The sequence below is a fragment of the Zonotrichia leucophrys genome, chromosome 26 (assembly GCF_028769735.1).
Source record: "Zonotrichia leucophrys gambelii isolate GWCS_2022_RI chromosome 26, RI_Zleu_2.0, whole genome shotgun sequence".
Taxonomy (NCBI): domain Eukaryota; kingdom Metazoa; phylum Chordata; class Aves; order Passeriformes; family Passerellidae; genus Zonotrichia; species Zonotrichia leucophrys.
Window position 1 is genome coordinate 1,832,394 of NC_088195.1, and position 16,061 is coordinate 1,848,454.

The 16,061-nt window shown below is 55.3% G+C and overlaps 1 protein-coding gene and 1 long non-coding RNA gene across 2 annotated transcripts; one reads left to right on the forward strand and one right to left on the reverse strand.

Moving 5' to 3' along the window:
* Window positions 1-679: 679 nt before the first annotated feature.
* Window positions 680-5,490, forward strand: LOC135458009 (uncharacterized). Its single transcript, XR_010442816.1, has 3 exons — window positions 680-830; window positions 1,848-1,947; window positions 4,826-5,490. It is a non-coding gene; the product is annotated as an uncharacterized LOC135458009 (long non-coding RNA).
* Window positions 4,200-7,983, reverse strand: LOC135458008 (green-sensitive opsin). Its single transcript, XM_064732889.1, has 5 exons — window positions 7,623-7,983; window positions 5,853-6,021; window positions 5,425-5,590; window positions 5,081-5,320; window positions 4,200-4,949 (listed from the first exon to the last, which is right to left on the reverse strand). Exons 1-5 carry the CDS (start codon window positions 7,981-7,983, stop codon window positions 4,818-4,820), a joined length of 1,068 nt encoding a protein of 355 aa, XP_064588959.1. The 3' UTR covers window positions 4,200-4,817.
* Window positions 7,984-16,061: the final 8,078 nt, after the last annotated feature.

Consider the following 16,061-nt stretch of genomic DNA (forward strand, 5'->3'; position numbering starts at 1 on the left):
TGGGATGGGGATGGAGCGAGGTCTCTGCATCCCACTGGGATGCTCGGGCTGGCCCTGCACTGCTCGGGGGTCTCCTGGCCAAGGGACAGTGACAAATCCTGTCCCGGGTGTCCTGAGAGCCCCAGGCAAGGATCTGGATGAGAAGAAGCCCAGGGAGGAGGAATCCAGCACAGATCCCAGCTCTGACAGCTTTTCCTCCACCACCAAACCCTTCTGCTCCCCCTGCAGAGATTTTAGCAGGGTTTGTCTTTATCCCCACCCTTCAGGAAGCCCCAGGCTCACCCCGAGGGGCTCAGAGGTCTCTGGGACAAGTTCTGGGAATGATGAGACCCCTCCTCCCCCTGGGACCAGCACAGGGAGTCCACAGAGGGACCAGGCACACCCCAGCTCCCTTTTGGCAATAAATGAATTAATTTATCTCCCCGTGGATGATGTGAAGCTGCAGCCAGACCCCCGAGGTGGGAGCTTCACCCCTCCCATGCTGCTGCCAGCCTGCCTGAGCCCTGCTGCTGGTTGCCCACAGAAATGTGAATTTTGGTTTATCACGTCTGCCTGGCGGGCAGCAGGAGCTGCACAGCGAGCCGGGGGAAAGCACAAGGTAATAGAGGTATTTATTAAAGCAGGGAGGAAATTTATATGCTATTCCTGCTTTTTCAGCTCTCAGTCATCGCCGAGGGGAGAGGAGGAGTGGGCAGCCAGTGTAGGAAATCACCAGGAGTCTGTTTTCTGCCCATTTGTCAGTCTGATGAACAAGAAAAATACGGGCAGGCTGGGTGAAGGAGAAATGGAGAGTGAGGAGCACAATCCTGCACGGCCAGGAGCAGCCCCAGGTGCTTGGGGAGCCTCCCTGGGTCCCTGTGGAGCTGAGGATTTGTGTCACCGAGCGTTTGGGGTCCCTGAGGGTCCCTGGGCGGGGATGGGGAGGTGGGAGAGGGGTGTGGGGAGGAGAAAAGGGCTCTGGAGGGGATGGGCTGGGGGAAAAAGGGGGTTCAGGATGGGATGGATGGGAAAGGTCTGTAGAGTGGGGAAAAGGGGCTCAGGATGGAACAAGCTGGAGGAGAAAAGGGTTTCTGGAAGGGAAGGTCTGGAGGAGCAAAGGGGTTCTGGAGAGGATGGGATGGAGGAAAAAAGGGTTCTGGAAAGGACAGGCTGGAAGAGAAAAGGGGCTTGGGATGGGATGGGATGGGATGGGATGGGATGGGATGGGATGGGATGGGATGGGATGGGATGGAGGAGAAAAGGGGTTCTGATAAGGACAGGATGGAGGAGAAAAGGGGCTCAGGATGGGTCAGGCTGGAGAAGGAAAGGGGGTTCTGGAGAGGATGGGATGGAGGAAAAAAGGGTTCTGGAAAGGACAGGCTGGAAGAGAAAAGGGGCTTGGGATGGGATGGGATGGGAAAGAAAAGGGCTGTGGAAGGGAAAGTCTGGAGGATAAAAGGGGTTTTGGAGAGGATGAATCAGAGGAGAAAAGGGCTGTGGAAAAGACAGGCCGGAGGAGAAAAGGGGCTCTGGATGGAGCAAGCTGGAGGAGAAAAGGGGTTCTGGAAGGGAAAGTCTGGAGGATAAAAGGGATTCTGGAGAGGATGAATCAGAGGAGAAAAGGGCTGTGGAAGGGACAGGCTGCAGGAGATCAGGGGTTCTGGTGGGGCTGGGCTGGAGCAGGGCTCTGGCAGTGGGGTGAGGTGGATCCCAGTGTCCAAAGCCATCACCCCAATCCCTGCAGCCCCCCTGGCAGGGCCCCCCCAGCTGCAGGAGCACTGGAGCGTTTGGCATCTCCTGGAGAGGAGCACGGGGAGTGCAAACCCACCGAGTATTAAGTGCTAATAATTCCCTCCTTTCATTTGCAGTTATCCACCTACATGTGAGAGGCTGGGATTTTGCTGACACTTTCTGGCTGGGAATTGAATGCTGCCTGAATCATCCAGCCAGGGCTATTTGTTCATAAAAGTAAGGAATTGCTGTTTGAATCCTTTCATTGCTGCTAACGTGACACAGGCAGCCCTGATGGATTCGGGCTGGGGATGTGACACAAACGTGGCCCTGCTGGGAAGTGACACAAATGTGGGGACTCCTGAACCCTCCTGGGTGGGAGGCAAACACTGCCTGGGTCTCCCTGGGCTGCTGGGGCTGTGCAAGGTCCCCCTGGCATTGTCAGGGGCAATCCTGGCTTCTGCCAAGCTCTAATTCCAGCAGTTTTCCCCTTAAGGAGCAGCTTTCCCCCCTGGTAGCAGGGTCTGGGCACCCCAGAGAGGGATTTGGCACCTCCAGTGCTGTGTGTGATGGCACAGAGGGAAGGGGGGAGTGTTTGAGGGTTTTAATCTTCTTGTTCCTCGTGGCTGGACAAGGAGATGTTTTTCCTTTGGCAGAGACAAATGAGCAGAGCCAGACCCTCTGGCATGAAGCTGCTCCTTCTGCAGTGATGGGATAAAAATGTCCTGGGAGAAATCCAAGCAGTGCCATTGGAGAGATCAGCCCTGGGCAGGAGGAATGGTTTTGGGAACAGCACTGGGCCAGCACCCTGGTTTGTCCTTTTTTTTGGGTTCTGTCTGTGCCCAGGGCTGTGGGGCAAAGACCACAAAACCTCACTGAGATTTCCCCCTCATCCCCGTGGATGCTCCAAATCAGGATGTTATAAACTCCAAGCTGCTTTCCCCCGAGTGCTGCTTGCACAAATGAGAACTGATTTAAAATGAATTGGGCCAATTACTGCAGTTTTCCTAAACCAGCTGACAGCAGTGCTGGGATGAGGAGGAGCAGTCCCAGCTGCAGAAGGATGGGAGTCAGACACTGAGATGCCCTTTGGGCCTGAGATTCCAGCTGTCTCCGTTCCCTGGATGAGTCTGGCTGCTTTCCTCAGTTTGTATCTGAATTTGGGTGGCAGCAGTGCCAGGCCAGCAGCACTGGAGCAGCTGGTGGTGCCTGCTCTGAGTGGGTGATGCCAGGATGGTCCCTGCTGGTTGCAAATGCAGTGCCTGGATAAACCCATGGATTTATGGAAAAGTGGAAGGAAAGAACTCCTGGGTGATTTTTTCAAGAGGAACCTTTGAATGAGATGCTTTCTGTCAGGGAAGGGTTGGGTCTGTTGGGCTGGGTGAGGTTTGGGTTTTTGGTTGACTGGTGGCTGCTCCTCCCCTGCTCCCATGGTTTGAATAAATCACTTCTGAGCTTGGTTTGGGGCTTTGTAGGGAAAGAAAAAAGAGCTCCTGGGATGGGCAGAGTGGCCATGAATCATCCAGCACAGGTGGGAGCTGCTCCAGGGCAATCCTGGCCAGGAGCCCCAAGTTTGGGTGGGAGCAGAGACAGGAGGGTGCCTGACAGGAGAGAGGGGCTGGGGCTGCATCCTTCCCCTCCCAGGCCTGGTGTTTGGGGGCAAAAATTCTTCCTATCCCTGCCAGGGATGAGCCTGGGGCTTCCTGCTGGTTTTGGTGGCTTTGGACCCAAAAAGGAGGAAAAACACCGGAGAGGGGAGGTGTGAGCTGAGCAGGGAGGGGAGGAGGGTGAGGTTCTGGCATTGGGATCGCTCTTCAGCCGCTCCTGAATGAATTCACTGACACAGGGAACAACTTTCCCCTGATTCTTCCAATTCTGTCACAACACTGCCTGGAAGGGCCCCACAGGAAGGAGAACTTGAACTCTGCAAGGAGCTCTCGGCTGAAGCTTTATTTAAGGCTACATGGGGAAATCTTAAAGTACAAAACTCCTGGCTGGGCAGCGAGGGCTGTGCCCTGTGTGTCAATTTTTGCCTCTAAACACCTTTGGCGCTCCAGCTAATGGGGCTGCCACCTTGTGGGGATGGTGTCCCCCACAGATCCCCCTTCCCATGGCTTTTGGGACACCTGCAGGTTTGTGTCTTGTATTCCCCCAGCTGGCCACCAGCATCTTGTCCCCACAGCCCAAGAGAAAGGACAAGGACTGAGCATCTGTGTTTTTCTCTGTGCTGCTTCTGTTTATTTCTTAATTTTTTAAACCCCTACTCCTTGACTGCAGACGTCCTTGTGCTGACATGAGATTATTTATTTATAAAATATGTACAGGAAAGAGCTCGGGTCCCGGCCCCACCCTCCAAGGTTGGCCGTGCCTGTCCAGCCAGAGCAGAGGTGGAAGGGGAATTTCTCTGCTTTGGAGTGGGCAACAGGAGGAGAAAGGAAAGGGCTGAGAGGGATAGAGATTTCAAAGGACATGAGCAAATATTTACAGGTTCCAAGACAAAAAAATGTATCTACAGTGCTGTCTTGGGGATAGAGGGAGCTGGGCTGGAGGCAGAGCCCGCTCGTGGCTCCGTTTGTTATATTGATTTATAGAGGCTGCAGGAATCGATTCCTCTGGGAATCCCGGTGGGAGCGTGGCTCAGAGAGCCCCAGGCTCAGGCCATGGCGAGGGGCAGCTGGGCCACCCCAGCCACAGGGCCCTGCTCCTGGGGCTTTGCCAGAATATTAAGATTTTTGCAAATGAGGCCTGGGTGCTCCTGTGATGCTCCTGGAGCCCAGGGAAGGGCAATGCTGGTGGGGAGCAGGATTCAGGTAGGAAAAGGTTTGGGGTCCCCACCAACCACTGCTGTTCAAACTCGATGGGGACAGGTAGGGACAGTCCCCCAGAGGTGACGTGTTCCTGGGAGCACCTCAGAGTGGGAGCGCTCTGGCAGAGCTCAGAGTGCCACGTGGATGTGTGGGGTGGGGTCTGCACTGCTATGGCAGGACAGGACGGGCACAGCCAAATTCCCCTGCAGGGGAGGGGGCCGGGGCACGAGGGAATGGCTGGGGGGCGTCTGTCGGGGTCCCCGAGCTCGGCAGGTCACCCCAGTTCAAACTGTCCATGCTCTATGCAGGTGATACTTGGCTGGAGGAGACGGAGGAGACCTCGGTCTTGCTCTGGGATACGGTGGAGGAGGTCTCTTCATCCCCAAAGGGGTTCTTGCCGCAGCAGATTGTGGTGATCATGCAGTTACGGAACTGGGGAGGGGAGAGAAAGGACAATGGTGGCACTGGGGGCAAGGAGGGACGTGCCACAGGACCTGGATGGACTGAGATCCTGCTGGGAAGGAGCAACGTGCCTGTGGAGCCCCCAGATGTGGGTGTCTCACCTGTTTGTTCATGAGCACGTAGATGATGGGGTTGTAGAGGGAGGAGCTCTTGGAGAAGAAGGCAGGCACTGCCATCAGCGTGGCCGTGAAGTCGGCGCCCTTGTTGGTGAAGATCCAGAACGCCACCACGGCGTAGGGCGTCCAGGCCAGCATGAAGCCCAGCACCATCAGGATCACCATCCGCGTCACCTCCTTCTCCGCCTTCTGGGTCGTGGCCGATTCCTGCTGCTGGGCAGCTGCCTGTGCGCACAGAGGGTGGTGAGGGGCAGCTCTGCGCCCCAACCCGCATCCCCCAATCCTGCCTGAGCCACCCCCCTGTCCCCTCAGTCCCCTCCGGCCGTTACCTCGCGGACTTTGCAAACGAGGCGCCCGTAGGAGAAGAAGATGATGACGACGGGGATGATGAAGTGGATGACGAACATGTAGAGCACGTAGGACTCGTTGTGGAAGTCGGGGTTGTGGGTGTAGTAGTCGGGCCCACAGGAGCACTGCATCCCCTCCGGGATGTACCTGGTAGGGACAAAGGTGGGAATCTGCTCCAGGACCCTCCCTGGGGGCAACAGGGATGGAATTGGATGGAATTCCCTGAGGATGGGGGATGCTGGGAGGGTGGTACAGGTGGTTTGGGTGCTCGCAGTGTCAGCTTGCTGTGACACTCCCTCCCATGGGAACGGGACATTCATTTCCTTCCTCCAAGGCCAAGCACTTCCCTGCTGGAGCCACCTGCTCTACCTGCAGGGATCCAGGAGCTGCTGGGGATCCTGGGGCTCACCTGGACCAGCCGAAGAGCGGTGGGGCGGCGCAGGAAATGGCCATGACCCAGGTGAAGGCGATGCCCATCATGGCGTGGCTGGCGGAGAAGCGGAAGTTGCCCATGGGCTTGCAGATGACGATGTAGCGCTCGATGGCCAGGACAACCAGCGACCACAGGGCGACCTGGCCTGCAGGGAGGAGAGGGAGAGCCCACGGAGTGGTCAGAGCCCCTCTGGGCTCCACCTTCCCTTGGTGCTTCCAGAGGAGAGCAGGGGAACTGGGGATCAGCGTGGGATAAGCAGCATCCTGCTAGGAAATTGGGAATCCTCCACCCATAACGTGCAGAGGGTATGCTGGGGGCGGAGGGGTTTTAATAAATTAAGAATCAAGGGAGTGAATCCCACCTGGGCGTGGGGAAGCACAGTTCCTGGCAGTGCTGCCAGATGCCTCCAAACCTGTTGATTCCTTTAAATTGTGCATTTCACGAGCCTTCTGCTGGCGCTGGATCGGGGGAGGCGCGGGGAGGGGGGGACTGTGTGGGTGGGAAACGTGCACATGTATTTATGAGGGATAATTAAACTTCAGGGGATTTGGGAGCGTTTAGTCGGTGCTGTAAGCCTGCTAATGCCCCCAGCTGTGATAAGCTGCTGATAACGACACCCTGTGCTGGGATTCGCTGGGGACCTGCTGCTCGCACAGCCCGCTGCTTCCCAGCCAGCTTCCTTCCCTGGGAACAGGAGCCTCCTCCTCCTCCTCCTCTGAGAGTTACAAACATTGGAAAAGCAAAATAATGCTGCCCAAGGCTCACTGAGGAGGGATGGAGCACACTTTGGGATCTTCTGACCCCAAAACCAAGCCTTTCCTTGCTCCTTGCCTTGGATCAGGACATTCAGCTGTGCCTTTGGCAGAATATCCGTGTTTTTAAAATGTGTACTTCCAGAGCAGCATCATTGTAGGAAATGGCACCATTTAGGGGAAGGAAAGCAAAGTCCCTGTGGTGGCTCTGGGTCTCTCCAGCAAGGACTGGTGGCTGTCAGATCCATCACGAGGTGTGGCGTGGGCAGGGCTGGCTGCGTGGGCTCGGCTGCCGAGTGAATTCTCCCTGTTTTTCTGCAGGGCCAAGTGTTGGCAGCACTCGTGTGTGTCCCTGAGAAACGCCTCAAGGAAAATCCCAAGGGCACTCGAATCTGGTGCAGCTGGGACAGAGCTGAGCCATCCTTGAGGAGCCTGGGAACAGCCCTGGATCCTCCTCACCTTCCTTTTGCCCCTGGATAAGCTGTGAGCCCTCTCATCTCTCCACACCTCTCTAGCTCTTCTGTGGGGTTCCCTTCCTGAGGGATTTCTCTTCCCCTTATAAACCCTCCATTTCCCCAAAAAGGGAAGCCTTTGGGTTAAGGAATGATCATGAAATCGTGAAGGTTGGGAAAAGACCTCAAGTCCAAGCCTGTTGTTGGTCTGAGCTGCTTGGCGTTGATTTGGAACACGCTGTGGTCATCCCTGGCAGGTCTCTGGTAACCACCTTGTGACCAGCAGGGCCAGGTGACCCCAGGCTGGATCCTACACACAAGGATCCCTTCCCAGGCTTCCTTTCCCTGCCCCATGCCATGGAGGCTCCTTGCTATCAAGGTCAAACACACAGAAATCTCTTTTCCTCCCCCATTTTAAGCGCAGGGTTCGCCCCACACATGGAGGAACAACTCTGCACATCCCAACAGTGCCACGAAGGGATGGAACCAGACTCCCAAAGCCGTGGAGAAGGAACCCCCAAGCCCCCATGCCCATCCCTTACCTCCCAGCGTGGCAAAGAATCCCTCCACGGCACAGCCAATGGGGCCGAACACGAAGTAGCCGTTCCAGGCGGTGTAGAAGGTGACGGTGAAACCAAAGCAGGCCATGCACAGGTCAGCCACCGCCAGGTTGACCAGGATGTAGTTGAGGGGCTGCCGGAGCTTCTTGTGCTTGAAGGTGACCAGGAGGGTGAGGAAGTTGATGGGGAAGCCGGTGGAGATGAGGAAGAAGATGTAGCAGCACACGAGGCGGTATTTCCAGGGCTCGGCCAGGTAGTACTGCGGGTACTCGAAGGGGCTCCGCACCACCCCGGTCTTGTTGGACATAGGCACGTAAAAATTGATCCCCTCCGTCCCGTTCATGCTGCCCTGGCTACGGAGGGATTTTCTGCAATGAATTGAGTTCCGACCCTGATTAATTAAAAAAGGGAAGCCCCACCCCCTTGAGAGGGTTCCCCTCCAACCCAAAAATGAATGAATTACGAGGAGCAGCAGAAGGTGAGGGGATGGAGCCCTGCCCTGTGCTGCGCCGGGGGCTGGCGGTGCCGCGCCCCAGGGTGGTTTTATACCCTCCGGGAGGGGGAGGCTGACGAGGGGCTCGGCTAACTTTGTATGACAAGGGCAACGGGATTGAGAGGGGCTGATGGTTTAAGCACCCTCTAAGCAGCCAGTTGGCCCCAAAACCTGCATTAAAGCGTATTAATTGCCATTAAGTGTTTAATGTTGTTTAAGGTGTTGGGGGCAGGAAGGGATGGGGTGGGGAGCGCTTGGGAAGAGGGGCAAAGGTGGGAGGAGCAGTGGGGAGTTTGGGAGGGGCCGATGTGAAAGTGGGCTGTTCTGGGGTCTACAGTGTGTCACAGGTTTGGGGTGTCCCTAGGCGGCTGAAGGACCTGTGAGACCACCTGGGGACTGGGGAGTGGCCAGCTCTGCCCCACTGACCTTGGGCAGGTCACTGGGGGAAGACTGGACTGAGCTTTGTGGGTCTGAGCTGTTGGCTGGGCTCTGTTTCAGGTGCTTGGCTCAGTGTGGGGACTGCTGGGGTCTGCATCCCAAATCCAGGCTCTGCTGACACAGCCAAGGGCCTGGAGCTGGGCAAAGGTAGGAGGGGAAGCCACTTCCCATCCCAAAGGTAATGCAGTTGGTAATCTTTTGGTAAAGGTAGCATTTTGGGGCAGAGCTCTTGGTTGTGTGACCCTGATCACATCCCTGGTTGTGCACGGGGCAAAGGAGAGCAAAGATGTCCTGAACTCTTTGCAGAGAGACCAGCACAGCCTGGGAGAGCCAGAGGGATGGAAGGGAACTTCTCCCAGGCTCCCAGCATGGAGTGTGGGATCCCCAGGGCCAGTGCCAATGCTCCATCTCATCCAAGTTCTTCCCCAATTCTCCCTTCTGGGTCATGGGGGCTCCTTCTCCAGGGGAGCTGCCCTAAGGCGCCTTAGGGCAGCTCTTCCCTTAATCCTGGGGATGTGGGGGGTTAAGGGAGCTGATCGGATAACGAGGTAAGCTGGGCCTCCTCCTCAAGGCACAGCCCATGGAAAAAGTCATGGATGAATGAGGGCTCCTGCACGCCTGGAGCTGGAGCGGAAGGCTAAGGGGGTGTTGGCATGGATGGTGTCCTAATTCCTGACCCAGTGGGTGCAGAAGTAGGACGTGGTGCAGGGAAGTGGGTCAGGCCAGCCTCAGGTGCCCTGGGATGAGGGTTCCTCACGGGATGGAGGTGCCTCTTGGAATCGTCGCACTGTGAAACCACCAGGCACCAAATTCCTGCTGCAGGTCTTCCTAGAGGGGATGAGGGGAAAGTGGAGGAGTCCCATGGCCCTGCTTCCCACAAAGCTTTCCCTGGAGGAATTTCCTGCCTCTCCTGGCCATAGTCAAGCTCAAAAAATTTGTACAAAAATTTGGCACGTTGTTGCAGAATGAGTTGAATATCAAAGGAGGTCCCAGAAATTCTAATTCACAAAACCAGCTGTGCATCCATCCCAATTCCAGTGTGCACTTCCCAGCTCCCATGGGAAAAAGCAACTCCCTCCAGCTCCAATATTTCACTGTGGTGGCCCACCTTCAAAAGAGAAAGCAAATCCTCAGCTCCAAGATTTCGCTTCAAAAACAATTGGACCTCACTGCCAGTGCCAGCAGCGTCCCAAAGTTCTGGTTCTTCTCCAAGGCTTTGCATCTGGACAGAGGTACCCCCATGGGAAAGTTAATTGTCACCTCCCATCCCTTCCTAGCACCACTTTGGGGTGTCCTGCCCTCTTCTAAAGTCAAGAGTGGTGCAAAGGAAGCTGTGGGGGAACAGGGACACTGAGTCTGGGTGCTGGGGGAACACTCAGCTGCACTTTTTGGGAGAGGGACCTTTCCTGGCTCAGCAGATCCTCTCCACTCACCTGGCAGCTGAGTGAGGAGGAGATTTGGATTCATGGGTGGCCCCCAGACACCTTTCAAAGGGACAACAGGACTGAGAGAGTTTGAACCGACCTGGATCATGCCCTTCCCCTTTTTGGGAGCTGCCTGTGGAGCAGGTGAGCCTGAGCCACCTGTGCTTTGTAAGAGGGCTGTCCCCTCCCAGCTGTCCTCACAGACCTGTCCCCTGGGGTCACTGCCCCAAGGCTGGAGGATTTAGAGCTCTGGGCAGGTCAGCACAGCCGGAGCAATGGCCAAGGCCTCGAGTAAACCCAGAGCAGGGAAATGACACCACTGAGAGCGCCTGGTCCCTCCAGGACGTGTCCTGAATGCAACCTCAGCTCCTGCTGCAGCCCTGTCACAGAGATGGCTTTAATTTGCTGTCTCTTAGCAGGGAAAGTTTATGAGCTGCTCTCTCTCCAGGAGAGCTCCCGGTTGTTTTCTGTGCTGACTCTACGACAGCAGCAAATTCCAGGCCCTGCCTAATGCGGGAGGAGAGCTTTGCTGCTCTGTGTTTGTCCTCAAGAAAAGGCTTTTCTTGCCCCTTGCAGGTTTTCCTGCTTTGAGCTGGGATTGTCTCTCGCTCATTGTTTGTTGGCGCGCGGCGTGACGGGGCCCTGAGCTGCTCTGGGCTTTCATGTCCTGTGTAAAGCAAGGGATGATAATTATAATCAAATAACCGGCTTGCACAGAGCCGACACGCCTGGTTCACAGGGATCAGCGACAGGCAGAGCTCACACAGGGGAGGGGGGCTCCTGGAGCCCTTTGTGGTGCCCATCCCCAGCCCTGCTGGGCACAGGAGCCACTTGCCACCCAGGTAACACCTGGCAGAGCAAGGTGGAGGGAAATGCAAGAGCACAACCAATCAGTCATGAAGGGAACATCTGCGCTGAGCTCCTGGTGCTGGGCTGACGCACAGCCCCGCGAACCCTGGCTCTGAACACAGCTCTGCATGGCTGGGCTCATTCTGGCTGCTTTTATAACCAGTGCTGCCCTGAATCTCCCTCCCCTGGGGGCTCATTCCTCCCCAGTGGGCAGGAAAAGAGAGGGGAATGTTCCTCTGGGTGCCCTGGGGAGACCCCGTTTCCCGTATCACATAGCAGCCACCCAGGGCCGCGGCGCTGAGCCGCTTAGGCCGGGCTTGGGAGCTCCCTCGCCAGGAAAGGGGTTAAGGCAAGATAAAGCCCCAGCGTTATAGAGACCATATGGAGGGGAAGAAAACCCTTTATCCTGTAATTGGATTCGCTCTGCGCTCGAGGTGAGGCTGAGTGGAGCTGACAGGCCGTGATGGGCGAGGCGCTGCCAGCCGCCCGTCCAAAGCAGGATGTGTGTGCACAAACTTGTAGATCAATCCATTAGAGTGGATCAAATAGATTTAAACGTGTGGCAGGGAGAAGGAGGACACTGATGTATTTACAATTGGGTTCTCTGGGCCGGCCCTCCCCCAGCAGGGATTACCTGGCCATGGCTGGTGGTTCTGTGGTACCCAGGGCAGGGGCTGGGGGTGGACAGGGAGGTGACCTTGCTTTTGTCCCAAAAAATAAGAGTGCACAGCAGGCTGTGTTTTGTCTTTCATGCACAAAATTTGAGCAGGAGGGACCCCAGCTCCTGTTTTCCATGCAGGTTCTCCATCTCCATCCTGCTCAGACTCTCCCCCCAAGCCACAAAGCAGCTGGGATGTGGGGAGAGCTCCCCCACGCCAATCTCTTCACGCTCTGTCAGCTCCCAGCCTTTTCCTCCCGCTGCTGATCCAGGTAATGTCTCCCCAAGCACTGCAGGATTTCCTGGGAGAGACAGGCGCTCTTTGGGCCCTGTCATTTCCCTGCCAAGGAGCTGAGCAATCCCGGCTCAGCTGCGAGCCTGCTCCGCTTTTTGTGGTGCTGTCAACACTTCTCCCTCGGTGACAACCCGGGGCTGTGGCAGAGTGGGCAGGTGTGCAAGACATTCCCCCGGCCCCGCAGTGAGGAGCAGCTGGCACTGCCAGCAGATCCCTGCAGCTCCATCAGATCCCGGCAGCTCCATCAGATCCCGGCAGCTCCATCAGATCCCAGCAGCTCCATCAGATCCCAGCAGATCCTGGCAGCTCCGGCAGTACCCAGAGGTCTGGCAGATCCTGACAGCTCCATCAGATCCTGGCAGATCCCTGCAATTCCAGCAGATCCCAGCAGCTCTGGCAGATCCTGGGACCTCCAGGACATTCTGGCAGCTTTGGCAGATCCCAGAAGCTTGGGAAGATTCCATCAGCTCCAGCAGCTCCAGCAGAGTTCCCGAGGCTGCACCCAGAGCGAGTTGTGCTCTGCCAAGAGTAACAGCAAAAACGCTGCTCTGATCTCCCTGCCTGGCAAACTGGAACCAGTCTGGGTTTTGGTCTGGGCCTGACAAACTGGAACCAGTCTGGGTTCTGGTCTGGTTTCTGGGCTCTCTGAGGGAGTTCCCAGGGGGAGTTACCAGGGATCTCTGTCCAGCTCTCCTCCTTTGCCTGACATGAGGCAGGTGCTTGACTGCAAAGTCAGAGAGGCAAAGGAAAGGATTTTCCCAAATTCCCGAGGTTTGTGTGTCCATGGCACTCCTCCCCACCCTGCAGTGTCCACTTGAGGCTGGCTGGGCAGCCAGGAAAGGGGGATCAGGCACACAGAAATAATCCAGCTCTTTTATTTTTAATTTGTAAATCTCATTTGAAGTGGAATCCTGTTACTCCCGAGGGCCTTGTTGTGGCTGCTCATGGGTTTCCACAGCGATGCTGTGAACGTGCTGCTTCGTTTTGTCATAACTGGGTCAATTTATTTTTTTTTCTTTCTAATACAAGCCCTTAGTTTTCTCAGTGGAAGCCTGGAGCCTGCTGTGACACGGGCAGCTGGGTTATAATCTTATGGGAATCAGCACGGAGGAAATTTGGGGGTTGCCTGCTTGTTTCCTCTTTCCAGCAGGGCTGTTCCTTGCTGCCTGGCTGGGCTGGCTCCTCGCCCCAACATCCCAGGAACAGCCAAACTGGTGTCCCAGCTCCCAGAAGATCCACATCCTGGCAGTGTTTGTTCCTCAGCCAGGTGCAGATTCCCATTCCTGCCTCCTGCCCCATTCCAGCTCCTCTCGGTGGTGGCTGCGTGTCCTGCACCATGATTACCATGATTCATTCTTGCTGTCCCTGCTTTAAAGCCTTTTAGGGATTTGCTCCAGACCAAATGTGTCCATCCTCTCCCTGTGCCCTTCATCCTGTAATTGGATTCATTTCCTCCATCCAGCCCAGGCTGGGCTGCTCCCATCCCTTTATGTAACAGCTCTGGCTCTGGCTGTGCTTGACCCACAGCCCCTGACAGCAGCGCAGGGTTTGCTGCATCTTGAATCTCTTATTGACCCTTTTTTTGGGCAATCTGCTCCCTTTTCCCTCTCCCATGGGCTGTGGGCTCTCTCCAGGCTCTGTGTGGCTCCATCCCAGCACGTGCAGCTCCTGCTCCAGGGAACAATAAACCCAACAGCTCCATGCAGGGGAGCACAGGCAGGGTTGTCTGGAGAAATGATGCATTTTCCCACCCCTTTCATTAATATTTATTCTTCTTAATTCCCAATCTTTACTGTTTAGCCCTCTAAAGCCTTTGTGGTTGAGAGGCTTTCGCTGAGGTTGCTATTCCGCGCCGAAGCAAAACATCCACGGATTAAACGGGCATTTTATCAAAAGTGAGCCCTGTGCTGGGATCAGGCCTGGCTGCACAGGCCCCGAGGCTCTGCAGATCTTTCTGCTGCTGTCACAATTCTCCATTCTGTTTTTGCCACATCCCAGCTGGGATGGATGTGCTGCTGCTCCTCTCCCAGCCTCTCCTGGGATTCCTCGCCCAGGAGCTCACTGACCTGCCACATGAGGCTCTTTTTCAGCCTGAGTTCTGCCTCCTTGTGCCTCCCAGGATGAATTGGTGCCTTGAGAGCCAGAACCCTTCTCCTCTGTGGCAGATAAATGGCCACTGATTGCTGAGAGGTGCTGGGATGAGCAGGGAGAGTCCAGTGAGAGCACCAATAAATCCTGGGAATTTGGCATCATCCAGTCTTGGGAAATCTGCTGGCAGCTGGCACTGCTGAGCACAACAATGCTGGACCCCTTCTGTTCCCCCTCTTCTTTCTTTCCCTCCTTTTATTCTCCCCCCTAATTGTTTTCCCTGCTCTTCTTTCCCTCCTCTATCCTTTCTTTTCCTCCTCTTCTTCCTTGTGCTTGTTTTCCCTGCTCTTCTTTCCCTCTCTTTTTTCCCTTCCTTTTCTTTCTCCCCAGTTGTTTTTCCTGCCCTTCTTTCCCTCCTCTTCTTTCTCTCCCTCCTTTTCTCCCCCTCCAGTTGTTTTCCCTGCCCCTTTTCCCCTCAAAAGCCCCCCAAAAACCAGCTGGGCCTTTTTCTGGTGCCTTGGTGGTGATGCTTGCAGGGCTCAACCTGATCCACTGGTGTTGGACACGGGAACAGGGCAGGGGAAGGAGGGAATGAGGCAATGAAAGGTCAGAGGGTGCCTGGAGTGTGGAAAAGCTGAATTCCTCCTCACCAAAGTGAATAAACATCCCCTGGGAGCAGGGCAGGGATCTCTTTGGCTGAAATCTGAGTGATTTCCCTGGCTCTGAGCTCTCCCATCGCCTGCCTGGGGTCACAGCACCCCAAAACAACAGTGGGGCGCCCAAAAGGGACACCACCCACCCCAAGGGACAAACCATCACATCCCCTCCCTGGGTGTGAGGCTGCATTTTGTACCATTCCTAAAAATATTCCTGATCCCTCAAGTGAAAACCGGGTGGCTCGGATTTGAAAACCAAAATGGGAACAGCTGAGCTGCATCCATGGTGTTTTCTCACCTCCTCTCCCTTCTCTCTTCACTCCTTCCACGTCGGGGAGAGGGTGGCAAAGGAGTGACCAAAAATGTAGAGAAACCAGGCAATGAAACATTTTTCTCCTGTTTATTTCTTTCCTTATTTGAGAGGGGAGAAAGTTTTTATAAGCCCAGACATATATTTTATTAGAAAAAGGGCTTTTAAATTTTTTTTTTTTTTGATCCCAGTGAAAGAGGATTGTTATGGTTTTGGTCAGTGCCTGTCCCCTCCAGCCCTTGTAGAGAAGCCAAATCCACCCAGGCTCTGTCCAGAAAACCATTTTCCCTCTCTTTTGTTCTTTCATGGGAAGCTGAGGCAACAGGCAGCATTTCCCCAGTTTTGGGGTGCACAGGTCACCTCAGAGCTGGTTTCCAGAGAGGTTTGGGTGTGCTGCTGGCACAGACAGCTCGTTCTGCCCCTTGTTCCTTGGCACTGCCACTGCTGCCAGGCCCAGTGGACTGCACTCCACTGCCAGTTTCCTGGGAAAACGACTCCCAGTTATGCCAAATTTTAACTTTCAGAACAAGCAGAACTGCACTCAAACCCATCCTGCACATCGTGTTTCTGCTGCCTCTAACCTCTGCTGCCACTTGGCACCGCAGCCCAAAGGGGAGTTTCGGGGGCTGCAGGTTGCAAACTGTGCCAGGGATGCAGCAGGATGGAATTTTGGAATTACAGCGCTGGCAGGGAGGCCTCCAGCTGGGATTTTTTTATTTTCATTTATCCTTGTTTTGCAGCCAGGATGTGCCAAAAGCTGCATTTATGGACTGGGCCGAGCCAGAGGCAGGAGGTGCCTGTTGCTCCCACCTGCCCTGGCACTCCCAGACCTGCAGTCAGATCCTTTATTTTCAGCCCCACAGTTCCTTCCTGTCGGAGCACTCTTGCATAATTAAGAGGTGAAGCTGGCAGGCTGCATGCAGCTAATACAGATATGATTAATTTCCATCCCTCTGTTTGATTTGGAAGGTTGTCCTTCCCCAGGCTCCGTCCCAGATGGATGGAAAGCTGCCAGACGGACGCGTCTTGGAGGGACAGAGGGACAAGACACGGGGAAGTTCAGTGCTTGGGAAAAGTGACCTTTCTTGGTAACTCATTTGTCACTTCCCAGCACCATCTGCTGACTCTTCAGCTGCATCCATCACAACCATGTGAAGAAAAGCACTGGAAAAGTCAATTCAAATGGGAATGGGATGGGGGTTGTGCAAAT